Source organism: Lichenostomus cassidix, chromosome 2 (genome assembly GCF_008360975.1).
Source record: "Lichenostomus cassidix isolate B80296 chromosome 2, HeHo_3.0, whole genome shotgun sequence".
NCBI lineage: Eukaryota > Metazoa > Chordata > Aves > Passeriformes > Meliphagidae > Lichenostomus > Lichenostomus cassidix.
Window position 1 is genome coordinate 98,608,664 of NC_139482.1, and position 19,041 is coordinate 98,627,704.

At 45.5% G+C, this 19,041-nt stretch overlaps 1 protein-coding gene across 5 annotated transcripts in view; it reads right to left on the reverse strand.

The window, feature by feature from the left end:
• The window catches only part of LDLRAD4 (low density lipoprotein receptor class A domain containing 4), a 285,556-nt gene that overhangs the window by 10,734 nt on the left and 255,781 nt on the right, over positions 1 to 19,041 (reverse strand). For 2 of the 5 annotated variants that reach the window (XM_085052478.1, XM_085052479.1), the window contains exons 4-5: positions 11,252 to 11,406; positions 1,222 to 1,275 (exon numbers count right to left, since the gene is read on the reverse strand). In XM_085052478.1, the coding sequence (XP_084908604.1) occupies positions 1,222 to 1,275; positions 11,252 to 11,406 (209 nt within the window). Of the gene's footprint in view, positions 1 to 1,221; positions 1,276 to 11,251; positions 11,407 to 14,490; positions 15,063 to 15,083; positions 15,175 to 19,041 lie in introns of those variants that run through there. The other 3 variants (XM_085052482.1, XM_085052481.1, XM_085052480.1) reach the window with 3 other exon arrangements.

A 19,041-nucleotide genomic window follows, 5' to 3' on the forward strand; every position in this document is an offset into this window, starting at 1 on the left:
CAGAGCGCCGCGGGTGCTCCGTATTTACAACCAACTGATCAAACACAGAATGCTTCTCTCTGCCACCTATCTTAGAGGTTAACCCAGCAGATCCCTTGCACGGGTGCCGCCACATGCGTGCATGTGAAGAGGCAGGAGGTGCAGGAAGGATCCAGCACATTTGAGAACAGCTTCACCAAGGAAGACCAAGACCCCACACAGCTCCTTCTGACATTAAAACATTCCAAGCAAAAGCAAAATATTCTGTTTCGGAACACAGGAAACAAATTCTCTCCAGTTCTTGATAATTTACTAGGTCCACAACAGTGTCCCAATACTGGATTTCAGCTGCAGTTTGAGCTTCCTCCTCCTACTCAGAGCCAATGCATCACCAAAGAATTCAGATGGTCATTTTAGTACATTTTGTAAAGGCTTGGCATATCTCACGCCTTCACTATCGAGTGTATCAGGTGTCCTCCTTCCGCTCAGCTCTCAGCCAGAACTCAGTCTCTGTGTAAAACCTACAAGGCTTCTGCATTGTGTTGGGAAATATGTCCCTGGTCTATTGAACCCTGGAGAAAGCTGGGCTTTACAAAAGGAGGAGTTCAAGATACTCTGTGAGGTGCTATTGCACCTCACTTGGTCTATCCCAGATCTGGACAGACACAGCAGCTTCTCACATCTAGATCTATCAAAATGCTCTTCCCTTCTTCAGATCCCTGCAGGGTCTTCAACCCCTGACCTTCACAGATGCACCAGGAAGTTCTGCTGTTTGTCACAGGACAGCTGGACCACTCAGAGCAATACACCCACAAATTATCACATACACCAGGGATCTGCACTAGCTGGAAGATGAGAGACACTGTTGATAGGATACATGTTGTAAATCCAAGAAAAATTCAGGGACAAGAGGAACTGGTCTCCCAGCTTCCAATAAACACTCAAATTACTGAGCCACTCCATGAAGAGACACACCTCCACCACTTACTTTTGAATGCCTACTATGACACAGGGAGCTGCTGATGGAGACGAGGTGTCAGGTAGGCAGCATTTAGTTCTTTTAATGAAAAGGTCTCAGGCATTGATAAAATGGGAGTTAAGGCAAGTTCAGATGACTGCATGAGCTACAGTGAAAAAGCTTTCTTTACAAAAAATAGATGCATGTTTTTGAAAGGAATCAAATATACATTACAAGAGAAAAACAAAGTACATTGGTGAAGACAGTCAGAAATCTGCCAGTACCTCTGAAGCACCCTGGCGTGAAACCGAGCTTTCTGAAGGCCACAAGCACCCCTCCTGAAAAGTGGAAGAAAACAACAAAAGAGGAAAAATTAATAGATCAAATCACCATTTTGCCTCAATATCACAGCTCTTACCAGCAGTCAGCTTCTAAGGACTGGCTGTCTCCAGGAGGTAAAGAAGCAACATCCCACCCCTTTCTTTCCAAATACAACCAAAGAATAGCTTTGCTCCCAAGCAAGTGAAGCCTGGTCCGTTTTGGAAGTGCCAAGAGGCCACCCACAGCACCCAGCCCCACAGGCCGTAAGGATGCAGCAAGTTGGTGGTGGCTGTGAGTGTGGCAACGCGTGGAGATGACAGGAGACACCTCAGCACCTGTGCGCTGAGCAGGTACCTGTCACCTCCCAAACCAGCAAGGGTGGCAGGGCTGACAAAGCTGACCTGCCAGCCAGGATCCCGACTAACACACCACAGGCAAAACAGTTGACAGCAAAACCTGGCGTCTGTAATCTCAGTGAAGTGACAGACATGCTAAACCCAGGGATAATCTGGTCAAAACTCTCAGTTGCCCAATTCGCACCATAAACAGTAGTTAAAGCAGCTGAGGTTTCAGCCACCAGCTCCCCCTCTTCACTTCTCCAACCACCTTCTCAGGTCAAAGTATTTTCTCTCTCATGACTTGAAATGCTGTTCCAACATTGTAACAGCACTCAGGGCAGAATAAAAGAGTGATGAACAGTATGTGTATAGGGAAAACAGCTTATGGTGTATCATTATCTTTCTTCTCAATTAATTGTTTAGAGTAGCAGTAACTCCTGCAATGAATTTATTTTATTGGAAAATTTTGAAGCTGAAAAAGGACATATCAGATCAGCTATAAAGCACAGAACTTCAATCTTGGTGCACAAAAAGAAAATCAAAATATTGTATGGTCATGACTATTTTCTTGATGTTAATTCAAATTTTACAGACAGAAGAAATTTCAGGAACTGGAAGGAAAATGCATACTGTCCCCAAAAGCATTACCATGTATAGACTGCTTCCAAATTGTACTGTACTGCTTCTTCTCACCATAACATCTTTCAACATATTTCAGATGTAAAAATAGACCCAACTAGATGCTCATCATGACACCCGGAGACCAAAAGCCGTCTGTGATCTTGTCAGGAGAGTCCACCGCAGAGGAAAGCTGCTCTAAGAGGACTCTCCCACAGGATTCAGCTGCTAAGGGAAATGCTTTGAATAACAAAGCTGGTACACTTCTCTTCTGTAGCTTTAGAGAGCAAAGATAGAAAGAGGCTGACAATTGCAATTATTTACAACTTCCCCAAGTATTCCCCTTCACAAAGACGTGAAAGACAGATCTTACGCAGATTCATGTATTTCAGTGCCTATATAAGGTTCTGTCAACTGAAGAAATTCTGTGTAGCTGTACACATACATGTATATACATACTTGTACCCACATTTCTTCCCATTCCTCCAGCACCCAGGTGCCCTCATTTTGAAATATCTGAGGGTATATGTGCACATTTAAAGGCAATCAGGTTATCAGCAGTTGACCCAACAGGCTCCAAACCCATTGCAACTGTTTGTAAAACATATTAGTCAAAGCTGAAGTTCTCAATTAACTGCCCTGAATTACAGGCTCAGAAGAGAGGAAAAGAGGTGAAACCAATGACCCAACACAGAAAGAAATAAAATCTACCCCGACCATTCATATTATTTAAACTTCCTTATGAAAAGGAGTTCCTGATGTGGAAGGGAAAACAACTCCCATCCTAGGGCCCATCTCCCCAAAGGCAAGAAAGTAAGATGAGCTAAGGGAGTTAGTGCAACATATGGAGAAAAACTCCTTGCATGGAGATGGAACAGGACCTGCTCACTGAGCCAAGGCTCCCAGATCTGGTACCAGCCATGCCTAACAGAAATAACTTGTTAGAAGAGAGGAGTTGCCTGTTACTCCTACTGCTGATGCCTGAATCCCAGAACAGTAAAAGGCCCTGCCTGGAGGCACTGCAGCTGCTACAGGGATCCCACTGAGTGTAACCAGGGCACTGGGATAGTCACACCAAGATGAGACCAAAGGAGCCCAAGGCTCTCCCCACTCTGGGATAACTACTTGACATGGTGAACAGCTTGGGATGCACTTGAACTCCAAGGCTGTGAGATCCTGAGGATGCAAGGATATGTAACAATATCATTCCTGTGACAGGATGTCCTATAGCTCACCTGTAGGTCCTCCCTTCCCTAAGGTTTCCCCCAGAGAGAGCAGCAGACTGAATAAATCATTTGGCAGCAGCCAATCCCCAACAAGATTCCTATCCCAGGAGCCAGAAGAACTCCCCAAGCAGATGGCTAGGTAACATGTGCTCAGCATGCCCACACTTGGAAAATACCAGGCTCACACACATGCAGACCAACCTCACCACAGCTGGTCCAATGACACAGCACAGAATTCTCTCCTCACCAAGTCCAGACTAACTGACCCAACACAGGAATTTCTAACCCCCTGAAATCACTGCATCTACCACAGGAGACTTACTACCTACCTTTCTCAAGTCTTTATTTAAGGGAAATTCTCCCTTCCCTGCACGGGATAGACACAACCTAACCCCAGGGTTGGAGCCCACCAACTCCACTGTTCTTGGGGTGATGGCAAGGGGTGAGAAGAAAGTGTTGCAGAAGAAAAACATCCCCATGACCACCCCCCTCCACCCTGAGATACAGATTTAGGAAATAATGTGCTGGGCTTACTGTGAACAATGTGGGGTGACTTACACTGAGGAAAATTGTTATTTCTTGCTCTCTGCTTGTCCCTGTGCTTACAGACCTTCCTTTGACAGCTCAGCTACAATGCTTCCCTGTGCTCACACCAGTAAAAATCAAGTAAGAACTGACAGCCTTTGTATTTATATTAGGGATTTGTACGAGTAGTTATCAGGTATGTGCAAACAAGGCTAAACCTGAGCAAATGCAATTTACCCATATTTTGATGAAGGCAGTATCTCATTTACCTGCTTCTTATAGATTGTCAATAGCTAGGCCACCTCAACTTGCTCCTTGTTCAAGAGACCTCATACCTGAGCTTCAATACTTAAAAGTAACTGGGAGAGAAACTTATGCATGCATTCCCTATAGTGTATTCATTTTTAACATTGTTAGGCTTTGGAATGAAAATCCTAGCACCTACCAATGACACCAAGCAAGAAAAGTCTTGGGGATCCACCATGTCTTTTGCTGACCATTGTTATTTTTGGGTTTCACCATAATTTACAGAAATCAATCTTGCGATCAGGTTTTGAAATAGCAGCATCATTTAATAAATCTAGCTGAGTGATTACTTAATTATCTCATGGTGATGATTATTTAATATTTAGAGCTTAGGAGACTCTGTAAACCTAGGATAATTTGCTATTTCATATTATACAAAGCTTCAGAGCCTCTAGAATTAAACAGAGTAGGAAAATTATTTTTTGAGGATATTTTTAAACATTGGAGCACACACCATCATCCAACTGCCTCAGCTGAGCATCAGCCCATTGACAGTCAGAAGACAAGACATTTGCCAGAAGACTAATTTTTAACTCAGGAGAAATTATAGGTAAAAACCTACACTCAGGAACAAATTTTCCTCAAACTGTACTAAAAGCAAAAGGATCCCCGTGCTTGTTATAGCTGGGATAGGGTTAATTTTCTTCTTAATGGCTGATATGGGGCCATGTTTTGGATTTGTGAGGAAAAAACAACGTTGATACCCCAGGGATGTTTTCACTATTGCTGAGCAGTGCTTACACAGAGTCAAGGCCTTCACCGCTCTTCACCTCACCCCACCAGTGAGGAGGCTGGGGGTACACAAGGAGCTGGGAGGGGACACAGCCAGGACAGCTGACCCCACTGACCAAAGGGACATGCCATACCACATGGCATTATGGTCAGTATATAGAGGCAGGGGAAGAAGAAAGGAAGGGGGACTTTGTCTTCCCAAGTCACTGTTACACACATGCAGCACTGATATCCTGGAGGTGGCTGGACACCTGCCTCCCCCTGGGAAGTGGTGAATGAATTAATTTTGCTTTCCCTATTTAACTGTCTTTATCTCACCTCATGAGTTCTCACTTTTACCCTCCTGATTCTCTCCCCCATCCCGCTGGGAACAAGTGGCTGTGTGATGCTTAGTTGCCAGCTGGGGTTAAACCATGACAATCCCATATAATCCAAACTTTTCTTTTTTTGCTGACTGTTAAGGAGATCTTCAGACTTTCTCCACAATTAAGTTTCTGTGAAATAGAACTCTTCCTGAGATGATGTTATCTGTGAAAGGAAAGTCAGTTTTTCACTTTTTAAAATGCATTAAGAATGCAAATTATTAATAATGTCTCTCTTTTCCCCTTAACACAGATTTTTATACAAAAATGTACACACAAAGATAAATATACACACTTCTTTTGCAAGTAAAATGTTCCACATAGCAGTGTAGTTTCTGATTTTGGCCCTAGGTGGTACATTACACCACATTAAAGCAGTGGCTTGCTGAAAACACTCCAGGGAGGCACAGGGGCTCATTCCTCCCCGTCTCCTCCTGGGTGATACAGACCACTACAGCTTTAAAGATAGCAACAAACACAAGCCAAACAAGCTACGGTGCTGTCCCAAGCACAATGATGAGTATTCCAGCAGGACTGCTCGTTCCTTTAAAAGCTATTCCTCAAGGGCAGGAAAGGTGACGCTGTCTAACAGAGCAGTGCACGGTATCAAGGAGAAGTAGTGGAGAATTACAGAGAGTGCCAAATCTCTCACACGTAATCTGCCTCCCTACACTTACTGCAATTATTCCTGTTACTTAATGCTTTAAAACTTTTATTTCCCCAACTTCACAGCACTTCATCACTTTAAGTAATCTTCATTTCATTCAACTGAAGGGTGTAAGTGCTATTATCCTTCCTCCTTTGTTTGGAGGAAGGATAATAGCACTTGATGAAACAAGTTGCCCAAGGTGACTTACTGAGTCAGAAGGCACCCAAAGCCAGTGCTCCTCACTTCTAGTCCTACCTGCAGATTTCCTGGACAATCCTGCCCCTATTAAAGATATAATGACTTCACTGTGGTAGACTTCAAAGAGCGGCAGCCGTGCTCGCTGTCCCTCCTGGCAGCACTCCCTGAGGAGAGGCAAGCCCATGTCCCTCAAGGAGACAGCAGGAGAATACAGCGCACATCCAGCTCCTGCCAAATGATGACTGGTGTAAACAAAAAGATTGGCAAAGCAGGGTGGTCTACAGCACTCACACTCTCTCCTGGCTGTAGACTGGGTTCTTGTTCCCAGTGGGATTTTCTTTCTTTTGCATATGTCAGTAAGAAAATGAGAATGAGTGGCCCAGGGATACCAGCAGGGAACAGATGGAATAATGCCAATGCCAGTAGGAAATAATTTAAAAGACCAGCAGGAAAGACTAACATTTGAAATCACTGACAAGTCTCTGAGCTGTCAATATTATTGAGTATTTTCTGTCACCCTCCTGACGTTCCCCTTTTATTCTGAAATAGCTGGTACAGGGCAGAGGGGAGTTTCTTTTAGAGCTGTGCTGCTGGCATCCAAGACTGGCATTATCAGCACAGGTTCTAATGCAAGCTGACTAGCCCGAGCAGCAATGCTGCCCTCAGTGCTGCAAGGCAGGGGCTGGTTAGGGTGAGCATCTTGTGTGATGGATGCAGGGGTTTGCTGCCAGCAGTAGGCCTGGGGCAGTCCAAGTGTTCACCATTCCTTCAACATTTACTTTATAAAAAAAGACAATGCAAAGACACGAGGATGGGGAAAAGGAATGAAATTAGGAACATCAGAAGCTCATTAAGCACTTCCCTGTAAGTAACTTAGTTAATCTCTTTCCCCCCAATGTCTCCATGGAAGTCACTGGTGATGACATTAAGAGTTAATCATCGGGAAGCAAGATTTATCTTTGTTTTGTCCCAGCAAACAGCAGAGTGCCACAGCAGCAGCTCAGCTGCAGCTACCTACATTCCAGCAGGATGCTTTTGGTTACCAGCAACACTGACTTCCCGATACAAGGTCAATCGTACAATGGCACAGCCAGACACGCCACAACATGGATTTCCCCTTGGATATCAGGCACACACACCCTGTGCACAGAGGTGCCTTTCCAAGGCTGCCACGTGGCTCTGCCCCAAAATCCCCCAGCACTAGCAGCAGCATCAGCTGCTCCCACACAAGAGGCTCTGTTGTTTCAGTGAAGCAGCCCTGGGCATGCTCCTGGTGTACTCTACACCCTCCGGCCTTTGTATCCCTCTCAGGTGTTCTGCAACCCTTGGCTTGCTCCCAGCTGTGAAGCCCAACACTGCTGACGATGAGCCAACAGCAGGAAAACACTCAATATTTTATCCAGTGTGATAGGGACACTGTTCAGCACCTTGCAGGCTCACTCCAGGCTGCTGCTCATGCCGAGATGGCTGTCACTCAGCATCTTTCCACCTCTCACAATTATGACCCCAAAACTCTTACTTCTGCTAATGTTAAAACAGGGTTGGAATGTTTCATAGCCTCACTAGGAGAGGGCAGGGCTTGCCATGGGAGGGCAGACAGCATCCTCAGCACTGCTGCACAAGCACACAGTGTTTGTCCTGCCCTTGGCTGTGATCTGCGCAAGGCCTTGGCCCAATATCCAAGGTAATAAAATCCCAAAGACCAGGGGAAAGACTGGAAGGTGATACTCCAGAGGGATGAAAAGAATTAAAATAAAAGAAATAATGATGAACTGGTGGTCACACCGAGAAGTGTATTTACAGAACAGGCACATAACAACAACTTCTCAGTGTGCACTTGTCACAGAGCAACCTTTTCTTTCCCAGGACTGCTCCTTTTTCTGCTCTTCATATATTACTTCAAATGTTAACACTTCTGATTGCAGTGATTTCATCTTTTTAAAATTCTAATTTCTGACTTGGCCTGGAAGTTGAAATTCTCATTATCACTCTTTTATTTTTGTTTAGTTTTTGTTTGGTTCTTTTTTTGTCTAAACATGAAGAAGTTTAATGAGAAAAGGAAATCCACCAGTATCCTTTATTACATTATTTCTGACACCTGACCTGTGACTGTCACAGGTGTGAGGCTGGTAATAAAGGGAGTAGATAATCTACCTGATCACTCCTATTACACTCCCTAGAAGTACCAGAATAAGAGAGATCACTTGTTCAATAGCTGGCCTTCACGAGGCCAGAAACCTGTGCAGCTCAGCCCCCACTTAGCTGGTGGAAGGCATGATTATCTAGAAATAGGACAGACTTGAAGAAAAAGAAAATCATAGGTAACAAAAGGAAAAAAAAAAAAAGTCCAATCTGAACAGGAAAGGCTGGATTCTACATCTTGATACACCTCTGATACCTCAGTTACATTAAGGGGTGTTCACTTCAGAGTTCACTACAGGAACTAGCCAGTAGTCAATTAATTTGCTGTACCATTCTCTTTCAAGAAATATGTCTGAATTCCCTCTTTCTCCACCAAGAGAAGACCTGAGTCAGAATAATATTTTCTTCTGACATTAGTAGTTAATAAACATTTATGTCTCTTTTCAGAGTCTATATACCATTAAAACGTATTCCCTTGCAAGGAAGCCCACTTATGGATAGCATGTACAAACAAAACAAGGTCTGCCTGATACAAAAATAAATGTATTTTAGAAGTGCATAACCTGCACCTCACCACTCACATTATCTATTATCTCATGCAGGTCACTCCACTGTGGACAATGAGAACAGACTGGTCATTTCCAGTTTCTTACCACAGAGCACTTACTTTATTTTTCTGACCCTCATGCTCTGCACACTGCTTTTAAGGTTTGCACTGCACAGCCAGTTTCTATCAGAATTTCCTTCTAACACCTGAGACAAAAGACAATTCAAAGTTTTTGACATCTGAACTTAGAGACCTCTAAAGCCCTATCCCCCACAAGCATGACCTTTGGTAAGAAGAGCTGCAGCTTATCAGAAATTCAGATGAGTAATACTGATGACAAACCTATACCAAAGGCTTTCAGAATTAGTAACCAGTTCTTGCCATCCATCATCAATTCCCATGAAATGCTCACTTGGCTGTGATTATTGTTACTTATAAGGATGACATCAAACTGAAACTGAGTCAGTGTTTTAAAAATTATTTAAGATCAGTTCTGGGTACTAATGCGGCTCCCAAATCCCTGCTGCCAAACTGCATGTTCTTTACAAGAAGGTGAAGTTTTCTCCCTTGTGCCCAAGTGAATTAAAAAAAAAAAAAAAACACTGGCTCTGATAACAGACAATAGTAATGAACCATACAGAGGAAATAATGGGTTATTTCACGCATTTGACAGCTTACTACAGTTTTAAAAGATTTGTGAAGATGAAAATGCATTTCATTTATCTCAAACTATTTCATTTTAGGCATTTGTAGCAATTATAGCTAACATTTTTCAGACAGAATTGTGGTTCTTGAATTACAGTGCCCATTTCAAAGCAATATTCAAATTAATCTAGTCAATTTTTCCAGTCCTCAAGTCCACAAGGTTCAGGTTTGACAAGTTCCAGTTTCATCTGTAACCAAATTAGAGTTAAGCAGTCCTACACTACCAAAGTGCCACGGAATGAGAGACCCTCTCCTTGAGGAGGCAGCTCCTTTCCTCCCCCTGCAGCATCCAAGGCAAGAGCAATACCCCCCAGCAAAAGGGCACAGGTGATGTGCTACGACAAAGCTTTGGGAACCCTGCACTGTCACACTGTACAGCTGCCTTTCAGGAGGGAGCTACCAATTGCCAGGATTGCCAGGGATGCAGCTCCACAGAAGTCACTGTGGCATCACTGCCTACTTCTCTGTCAGTGCTCCCTGCCCTGCAGAAATCTAACTGTAAAAGAAAAAGGCAAAAGCAAAAAGCAAACAATTAGTGTTCAGCCAGAGCAGTCCCCTGAGGCCTCTCACCATGACCTTGGCAGCTCCCCAAGGAGCACGAAGAGGGAAGAAATATAAGGCTGGGATGGATGAAAAGGTGAGACTGTGGAGTTAGAGCTGGTGTAAACCATTATGAGATCACACCTCTCAGTTACAATCAGACTTTTTTTTTTTTGACAGCAAAATGAAGCTGTGAACTCAACAGTTACCAGGAATTCAATGCATCAAAAGGCAACTTCGTAAATGGGCCCTTGGCCATCACTGTCAGCAAAGAGGTCAAAGGCACCACTCTGAGGCACTGAAAAGCACATCAGAAGAAAGGACTTCCCTGCAACTCCACAGGACACTGCATGCCTTGTGGGGGATATCCCAAGGTCAGGGACACCTGTGGCTAACCCTCACAGGGGAGCAGAGCATCCCACCCAGCAAACTCCTGGCTCACTAGGCAAATTAGGTGCCCATTTACTGTTGGGTTGACAAAACACAGTCTTAACATGACTGTATAATGACTGAGATACCATCTTAAGCCTTTGATTCTGTAACATCTTAACACATCTTAAGCACTCTAGGTCCTTGGAGGGATCTTTTTTCTAGTCTGCTCTTGCTGTTTTAGTGAAACAAACATTACATTTTCCTGGGCCCTTACTGGGACAATACTTTCAATCCAGCAAGCAGCCACTGCAGCTGCACAAAACAGTAACAGTGATGAAACTCCAGGGTATCAGACAATAGATGGAGAGTCATAACAACGTGTATTTCAAATCTTTGTACCCCAGCTAACCCCCATTCATTTCTCTTCCATTTCCCTCTCAAATTACAGTAGCAGCAAAGTCACATCTAAGCCTCCAAAAGCAAAATGAATACAGGCTACATAAAACACAGTGGGATCTAAAAATAACCAAAGACAGCGTACCTTAAATTTGCGTTCCAACTATGTTTTCTACTGACAAATACAACTTTCGCAAAAGACTCAGCTACAGGGAGTATTAAAAGTGCTATCAGAAGTTTTTCCAGCAGTTGCCTGCACCAGAGCCCTCTGGGAGGCTTTGCTGCAGGCCTGTACAGCACAAGGAAAAGGAATTTGGTGCAAGGGGCTCACACTCACCGTCTGCAGAGTTTCCTCCTGTCTTCTGCTTTGGCTCTGTCGGTTGATAAAGGAGCGTGTCGAGAGTTTGTAATGGTTCAACAAGCAGATGATCACTACCACCATAACAGTTATAACCACGATTATAATGATGATTTGAACAAACTCCAGTTCAGCTAAAACAAAGGAAAAAAGACGAAAATATGTCATTAACACACAGAATGTTAACCATTAAAGCAACAACTTGAAAAGACCCTCAGTATTCCATTAAGATTGATCTGGCATTAGATACTACTACTGTCCATTCTGCAAAGTTTTGTGAAGAAAACTGTTCTAAAATGTATGAAAACTATTTAATTTTTGTCAGAGCAAATCAATCAGCATGAGTGGCTGCAGGTGAAAACTAAGAAGCTTCTTGGTGATCCTTCTCTGCAGCCTTCACAGGTAATAAGGTCTCCAGTATAAACACCACAGATAAGCCTTTTGGACAATATAATTTCATGGGGGAGGGGGAGGAAGAAACCATTGGAAAAAAAAAAAAACAAAAAAACCCACAAAAAAACCACCCAAAGAAACCACTTACACACAAACCCCACTCTATTTTAATAGCCACCTGCAATGCCAACAGAGTCCAGAGGGTTCTGTAAGCTTCAAAGCCTAAGAGGAATCAGGACATTTTATCTAGTACACTACCCTTAATTTTCTATCAAGTAAATAGCACGAAAGGTATTTAATTAGAGTGGAAAACTTTCATCCTATTGAATCGACATGCAGTGTCTTTTTCAATTACTACCTTCACTCCAACTAGTGTAACATTAACTTTTCTAGGACTTTCACAGTCAGGTAAAAACCTAAAAAGAGATCTGGTACTCTAAAACAAGGTATGTTCCACCATGGTTAAAAATGAAAACGGGACCTTGGTTGCTGCAAGAGATACAATTACAATGAACTCCGTCAGAGCCCATCACCTTATCTGAAGCCCTGCCTATACCACAAATATTAAGTATATTTAGAAATGAGTCACCCTTGCACCCTTTTGGCTATACTGGAGCAGCAAGGATGAGCAATATGAGGGGAAAAATTGCCCTTTGGAGTAACCGAGTTGATGATATTTCTATGGAAACTGCATTGCTCACAGGGGATGCTCTCATCTTGAAAGACAACTCCAGTTAATGGGAGGAGGTCTTTGGTTGCTAAGCTGGTAGAAAAAGCAAAGCAGCAGCACAAGTTGCACAGTGTCCATACTTTCCAAAAAGGGCACTGCTTTTTGGATGCAAAAACATGCACTTTGGGGAACTGATATCAAATTTCTGGTTTAAAAAGCTAATGAGGAAAGAGAAATGACATATGAAAATGAAAGGACAATGCAAATGTTGGAAAACAATCCCCTTTCCCCCCCCCCCATCTCAAATTTGTAGCCACTGTCAGCTTTCTGTGTGACAGCAGTACACTTGTCCAGACACAACATAACTATGAAACTGAGCTAGAAAAAATGTCACTCACACATAAAGACCAAGACGAACCTGCAGTGGAACTAAAGGAAACCCAAGGCTGTTTCATTATTCTAAAGTCTCTTGCAAACAAAACTTCAGACTACAGGAGCCGCAAGTGTGCTGGTGTACAGTGGGGGCTGGTGCCAAGGTCCAGCTGTCTGGCACAAGCTACCGGCAGGCACAGCCACACCACCAAAGTGCTGAGGGTCTACAGTTGTCTGTTAGGAGTAATTAAGCTTACTTCATAAAGCTAAGGAAAGAGGAAAGGGTAAAAACATGCCTATGACTTTATCACTCTTTGCTGTTAAGTACCTTCCACTCATCATTAAGACCACCAACATTTTCAAAGAAGTTGGTTAGTCAGTGCTTTGTGCTCTGCTTTTGCTATCAATCCCACATGCAGGGCAGCGATCTTTCTTTTCCCCCTCTCTTGCGTCACTGGAAGCTAACAATGTCAGCACCAAAAGATCAAAAAGCAGGAAGCACAGAATTAATTAAAAAATAAACCCACCCAAACCACATTTAAGTTAAAAGTCAGTTTTTCTTGGCTCAGAAATGCAGAATACAGACTGTACACAGTTAATGACTTCTGCAATTAACGTTCTGTGGCTACTGAAGTACTACAGAGTTTCTTCATCCAAACTTTTTTTGGGTCCATGTCATACTTTCAACTGGAAATTGAGAGACTGTTGCTAAAGGGCAACATGCAAAACAAGCAATGTTGATTTAGGCTTTCCTAGAATGCACAGATCACTTGAGTGACATGTTACTTCTCTATTTGCCAAGGGCAGAGTCTTCTAAATTTATCGAGGCCCCTGCATTTCAGTGGCAAGGGACAGTACCTCTCCCTTAGAGATGAGTGATTCCATCTGTGAGCGCTTCTCTTGCGAGGAAATAATTTGAAAGTGTTTGATTAAAACACGGCCATGCAATAAAGAAATTAAAAACCACAGCACAGAGCTGTGAGCACATGGAATTTCCCAAGTCCAGTTTACATTGTAAACACCAAACGCCAACAAAACACCTTACTGATGTTCAAGAGGATTTCCTCAATTCAAAGCACAGGAAAAAGAAAGATAATTTTAAATCTCTTCTTCCTCCTGAGCGACATTCCTGCCGCTCATTAGGTTATTAACAGTAAAAAGCAAAGACAGACTGCAGCAGCAGTCTGTCTTTGCTGGCACTGATCAAGGCCATTTAAATAGTTCTGGCGGCTGCTGACAGGCACCGGGTCACCCCGGCCCCCACCGTGTCCCCTGCCCCACTGCCCAACACCTGCCAGGCGAGAAGGGCCACCACCTTCCAGACAGGCATCTATCTCCTCCTGCCCACTCCTCCTATAAATGTACAGGGAAAGAGACCGGCGAGCGCTTCAGGAAGAGAAATGCTACGGTTTTACTACCCCCAGTCTGTCACACTCACATATACCCATTTCTTTACAAGCAAGAAACAATGTTTCTAATAAAAATTCTCCAGGGCAAAAAAAAAAAATCCTAAAACCAAACACGACGTTTTCAGGGTAAACGCCCTGAAAAGGCAACTAACTACCCGTTGAATTAAATCACCTTCTCAGAAGAGCTCGAAAAGAGAGAAATAATTTCTAACCCTATCAGCAACCCCACACGACCGTCACCCCGAGCCTCCCCCCGCACGGAGAGCCCGCAGCCCGGGGGGAACTGCCGCGGCTCCCCCGGCGAGCGCTCCCGGGCGGGCCGGGCTGTGCGGTGGCCCGGGGCCACATCCCGCGGTCCCTGTCCTTGCCGGTACCTCTTTCCAACAACAGGTCTTTTAACCGCGCATCCTTCACCGCTGTCTTGTTAAGCCGCTCACTGGACATGCTCGCCTCCGCCGGGCGGGGGGCTCAAGCCGCTCCGCCAGCCCCCGCGGCGGGCACCGCATCCCCGGCAGCCCCGGGCTCCATGCAGCGAGGGGGCACGCTCAGGGAGGCTGCCAGGGAGCCTCCCGCCCGCGCCTCTGCCGGCGCCGGGAGCGCGGCTGCCGCCCCGCAGCCGGAGCGGGCGGGCACGGCCAGCACCGGCCGCTCCCGCCCCGCCGTGCCCCGGCCGCGCGTGTGCGCGCACGCACGGACACCAGGGTCCCGCCGGGCTGCGCGCCCGGGGGAAACGGATTTTAAAAGAAATTTAAAAAACCCAAAACAAAAACCACAACAACGACAAAAAGAAGGAAAAAGAAAAAAAAAAAACAGTCGACCGGCGAGAACAAAAAGAACGGAAAGGCGCTGCCCTGCTGCTGGGCGAGCCCCGCGGCGGGGCCCGCAGCGCGGACAGGGAGGGAGGGAGGGAGGGAGGGAAGGATGGATGGACGGATAGATGGATGGATGGATGGAGGAAGGTCCGTACCTGACCCGCGCCGCCGCCGCTCTTTAAGCCCGGCCCGGCGCGGCGCGCTCGGGGCGCCCCGGCTCCTCCGCCTGCCCCGGCCCGCCCGCGCCTGCGCACCGCCCGCGCCGCCCCCGCGCACGTGCCCGCGCCCCGCCCCGCCCCGCCCCGCGGAACCGCGCGGCGCCGGACGCGCTCCCGGCAATGGGCGCTTCAAAGGGCACCGGCACGGGAACCGCGCTCCCGGCGTCGCACGGACAGCCAGAGTGGCCGAGGGAACCTCCCAGCTGCCGGCAGCGGGTTCCTTATGCACAGTTTCACGGGAGTCGTGTTTGTGCGTAAAGTGTTAGGGTGTCGCATCCTGGAGCTATACTGTAAAACTGTAACCATGAGAAGGAGCAATGCCTGTGACCTCAAGTTAAAAAAAAGAAAAAAGAAAAAACCAAAGAAGGAGGGAAAAGGAGAACACCGCGGATTTTGAGACGTTGGCTCCAGCCGCATGTGTGTTTCTTTGGCACAACTCCCAGCTCCAGCAGTGCCTGCCTTCCCCTGAAGCCTTGTGCCTGTACATGAACACTTCTGCCGTCCCTGAACCCCTGTGCCTGCCCCCAAACCCCTCTGAACCCCTATGCCTGTCCCAGCCCTGCCACCGAGCCAGCCTTTCTGACGCCTTTCTGGCTGATGAACACTGCCAAATGGATTCTTCATCGCAGTCCCCACCTGTATTCCCACTCAGAGCCCCACAATTAAAGCCAGGAGCAAGGATTTAGGGCTGGCCCTGCTGCCACCGCTCACAGGAGCAGCACAGTCCCACAATGTCCCTGCCATGTTAGGAAGCACCATTAGCATCGTGTCCCTCAGTTCCCAGGTTGTTCCTCCTATACTGGCTACACCATCATGGCCAAGGCTCCTCCCACCCTAGCTACTTCTCCGGATTATGATGGCATCTCCAAAGCACTGAATAAGACGAGGGTGTGTCTACGTGAACAAGAAAAGAGTTCACCCTCTGGTCCACACTTGGCCGGGACCTTGGAGCTCCTGAAAGCAGAGGAGATGAGATGGGCTGCAGCATTGGTGAGACTCCATGCCCCTCTCCCAGCTCAGCTTCACACCAGCACTGCTCTCCCCTGCACACAGCATGGGCCCCCAGGACACTCTGGCACCGACCATGGAGGCAGACCCACTGCTGCCCACGCTGTTCATGTTTGCAAATCCCATTACCAGCCTCAAAAAAAAAAAAAAAAAAAAAGATGCCCTAACTCAAAGTCAAAGAGCAAAAACCAGGAGGGGAAAGAGGCTGAGAGGAGTGGGCCTGCTTAAGGTCACCTATCAAGCTAGCACTATGAAGAGCCAGGGGGTTAAAAATATTAGGGAGACATATCCTGCTAAATATATCCACAGCACACAGCAGGGCCCCTTCGACTGGTTACAGGCTATCCCCACTGTCTGGATTTATTAAACTGTTGTTGACGTTTAGCTTGATACTGCAAGGTCTAAGGCCTCAATCCAAACATAACAGTCAAGCTGGGGGACAGTGATTGTGGACTGTAAATAAATATCCTTTGAGAGTTCCTAGAAGAGCAGAATGAGTTTAAATCATATGTCAATGGAATGTTTTTGTGCAAGTGGAGTATTAACCAAGTACAGCACTGTTATCAGCAGAGAAAAGTAATTCAGACAGATGGCAGATGGGTAGGACCTTCAAAACTACAATCTGATTGTCCTTAAACTACTTTGAAAACAATTAATTCAACAGCCCAGACTTCTAAACGTGGCTGTTGTGTGGGCATACCCACTCAATGTGCACAGAGCTGCTGCTGAGGCCTATTACCTTCCTGTTGCAAACTCTTCATTTTCAAGGACTTTGTAAGACAAAGTTTCTGAGCCAAAGACTGACCCACATACAACATTCCCCAACCTCATGTTTAAAATGAGAAGCTGGTTTCAGATGAGTGCAGTTTAAAGACTACAAAGAAAGCAGAAAACCAATTAATATATTGGTATAAATGCTTCTCCTTTACTCATACAACTGAACTGTAGATGTTTAGTCTTCAGTTCCTGAAGAGCATTAACCTACATCATAAAACAATTGCTTTGGCAAGACTGGGGATTCAAGACATAGAATGATAAATAACATGCTTTAGTCCCTTTATAACCCAGTACCTCCCTACCCACCAAATATTATAGTACAGGTACAGGCACAATGACTGCAAAATGGTTACAGACTTCTGTATCCATAAGCAGTGCAGCTGATAAACATCCTCAAGAACATCTTCAGAACAATACTTGGCTCATCACCTATATATTAAGAATTTATCACGAACTTTTAATGTGAACCAAGCCCTGTGCCAGAGAGCCCATAAAAGCTTCTCTGTCAACAAGGATGGGGGACGAGCTTCCTGCTAAAGTAGCAGGTTCCACCATGACCTCTGAGCAGGACGGCTGCTCTGGCGTCAGGGTTGAAGCTCCTTAAGCAGGCTGTGGCTCACAGAGTCATAATGCTCCTCCACAGGCTGTTACAAGCCTAGCATATTAATGAGAAAACCAAGGGCTAGTTAAACTTAGTAACAGGTGAAATTTTATGAAGGACATGTTCACTGATCTGTCTCATCAGATCATTACTGGGAAAACAAAAGACTCATTCTGGAACCCACAAGAACAAAACGGGATTTTTTTTTTAAATTTTACCATTAGTAAAGATGTTGATCTCAAGTGTAAAGAAACAGTCATGCTTTGGTGACCAAAACTGGACGAATGCTGCTTTCTCAATATGAGTTTTGCATTTCCATCTCCCCCTTTTTTTCTCTGTTTCTCTAAAGATATTACTGACTGTCGGCAGGTTCGTCGTCAGCCTTTACTTTGAAGAGTAAGATAAAACCCACAGTCTTGAAACTGGACAATAAGGGGGTGTTTCCTCCTGCCTGCAGCTAACCCCTTGGGGTCACTCACTTGGAAACCCTGGGCATCGAATGTGTGTGAGGAGGTGCTTCCCCCTCCCTGCACTGTGATACAGCTCAGAACCACATGCATACCTTCAGGCATAAACTGTAACCATTTCCACTTCATGTAGGGCCATTTGTCCTTACATAACTCCTCCAGGCAGCACCAGGATGATGCTCCATGGTCAAAGCCATGTTGGGGCAACACATGCCCATCATGAAGGAGCCATGCTTTCCCCCCTGGCCAGCCAGGACAGTGGGGCCTACACAGCAGTCCTGTGGGGTTTTGGGACAACCTGGATAATCACTGCCTGATCCAGTTGCAGTCCTGTGTCAGGCTGGAAGCTGTGGGAGCCCAGCCCCAGCTCCTGACACCCATCTTGTGCCAGCCAAAGTGCACATGAAAACAGCAACACAGCTGAGGCACAGACAAGCCAGGACAGGTCTCTGCTCACAGGGGAAGAAATCAAACTGCCTGCTGGGTGAACACTGATGCCAACCCCAAAAGAAAAAGGATGTGGGTAATGGTCAGGGAGGGACAGAGAAGGAGACCAGGACCATCTCCATTTCTGGACCTAGACAGACTTCAAGCAGTTATAGATGCACCCACTGAATGCCCCATGCCTCCACCTCTCCAAGTGCCACCACCTGGGGTAAATTTCAACCTTTTTTATTAAATCCACATTTTATAGGTTAAATTTGTCAGAAAAAGATAAAGAGGAATGGTAACAACTGAGGGAAAGGAAAAGTGCTTTTCTCATAGGCAGTGAACTCAAGTAACTGATTTGCCAGCAGTACGTATCCAGATGTATTATGTTGTGTTTAATGTGATTAGGTGCAAGGAACAAGCAGATGGGAGCAGTGTGGAGAGATTAGCAACACAACCCAAAAGAAGTAAAGTTGGTGGAGAGAGGAAGGCAGTATTTAAGGCCTCTAAATTAACTCTCTGTTAAAGCTGTTCTTTACTCTGCATTAATAGGAAGGATTAGGAAATTCAAGCAGTCCTTCATACACATTGTTAGTTGCACAGCCTGAGTGGT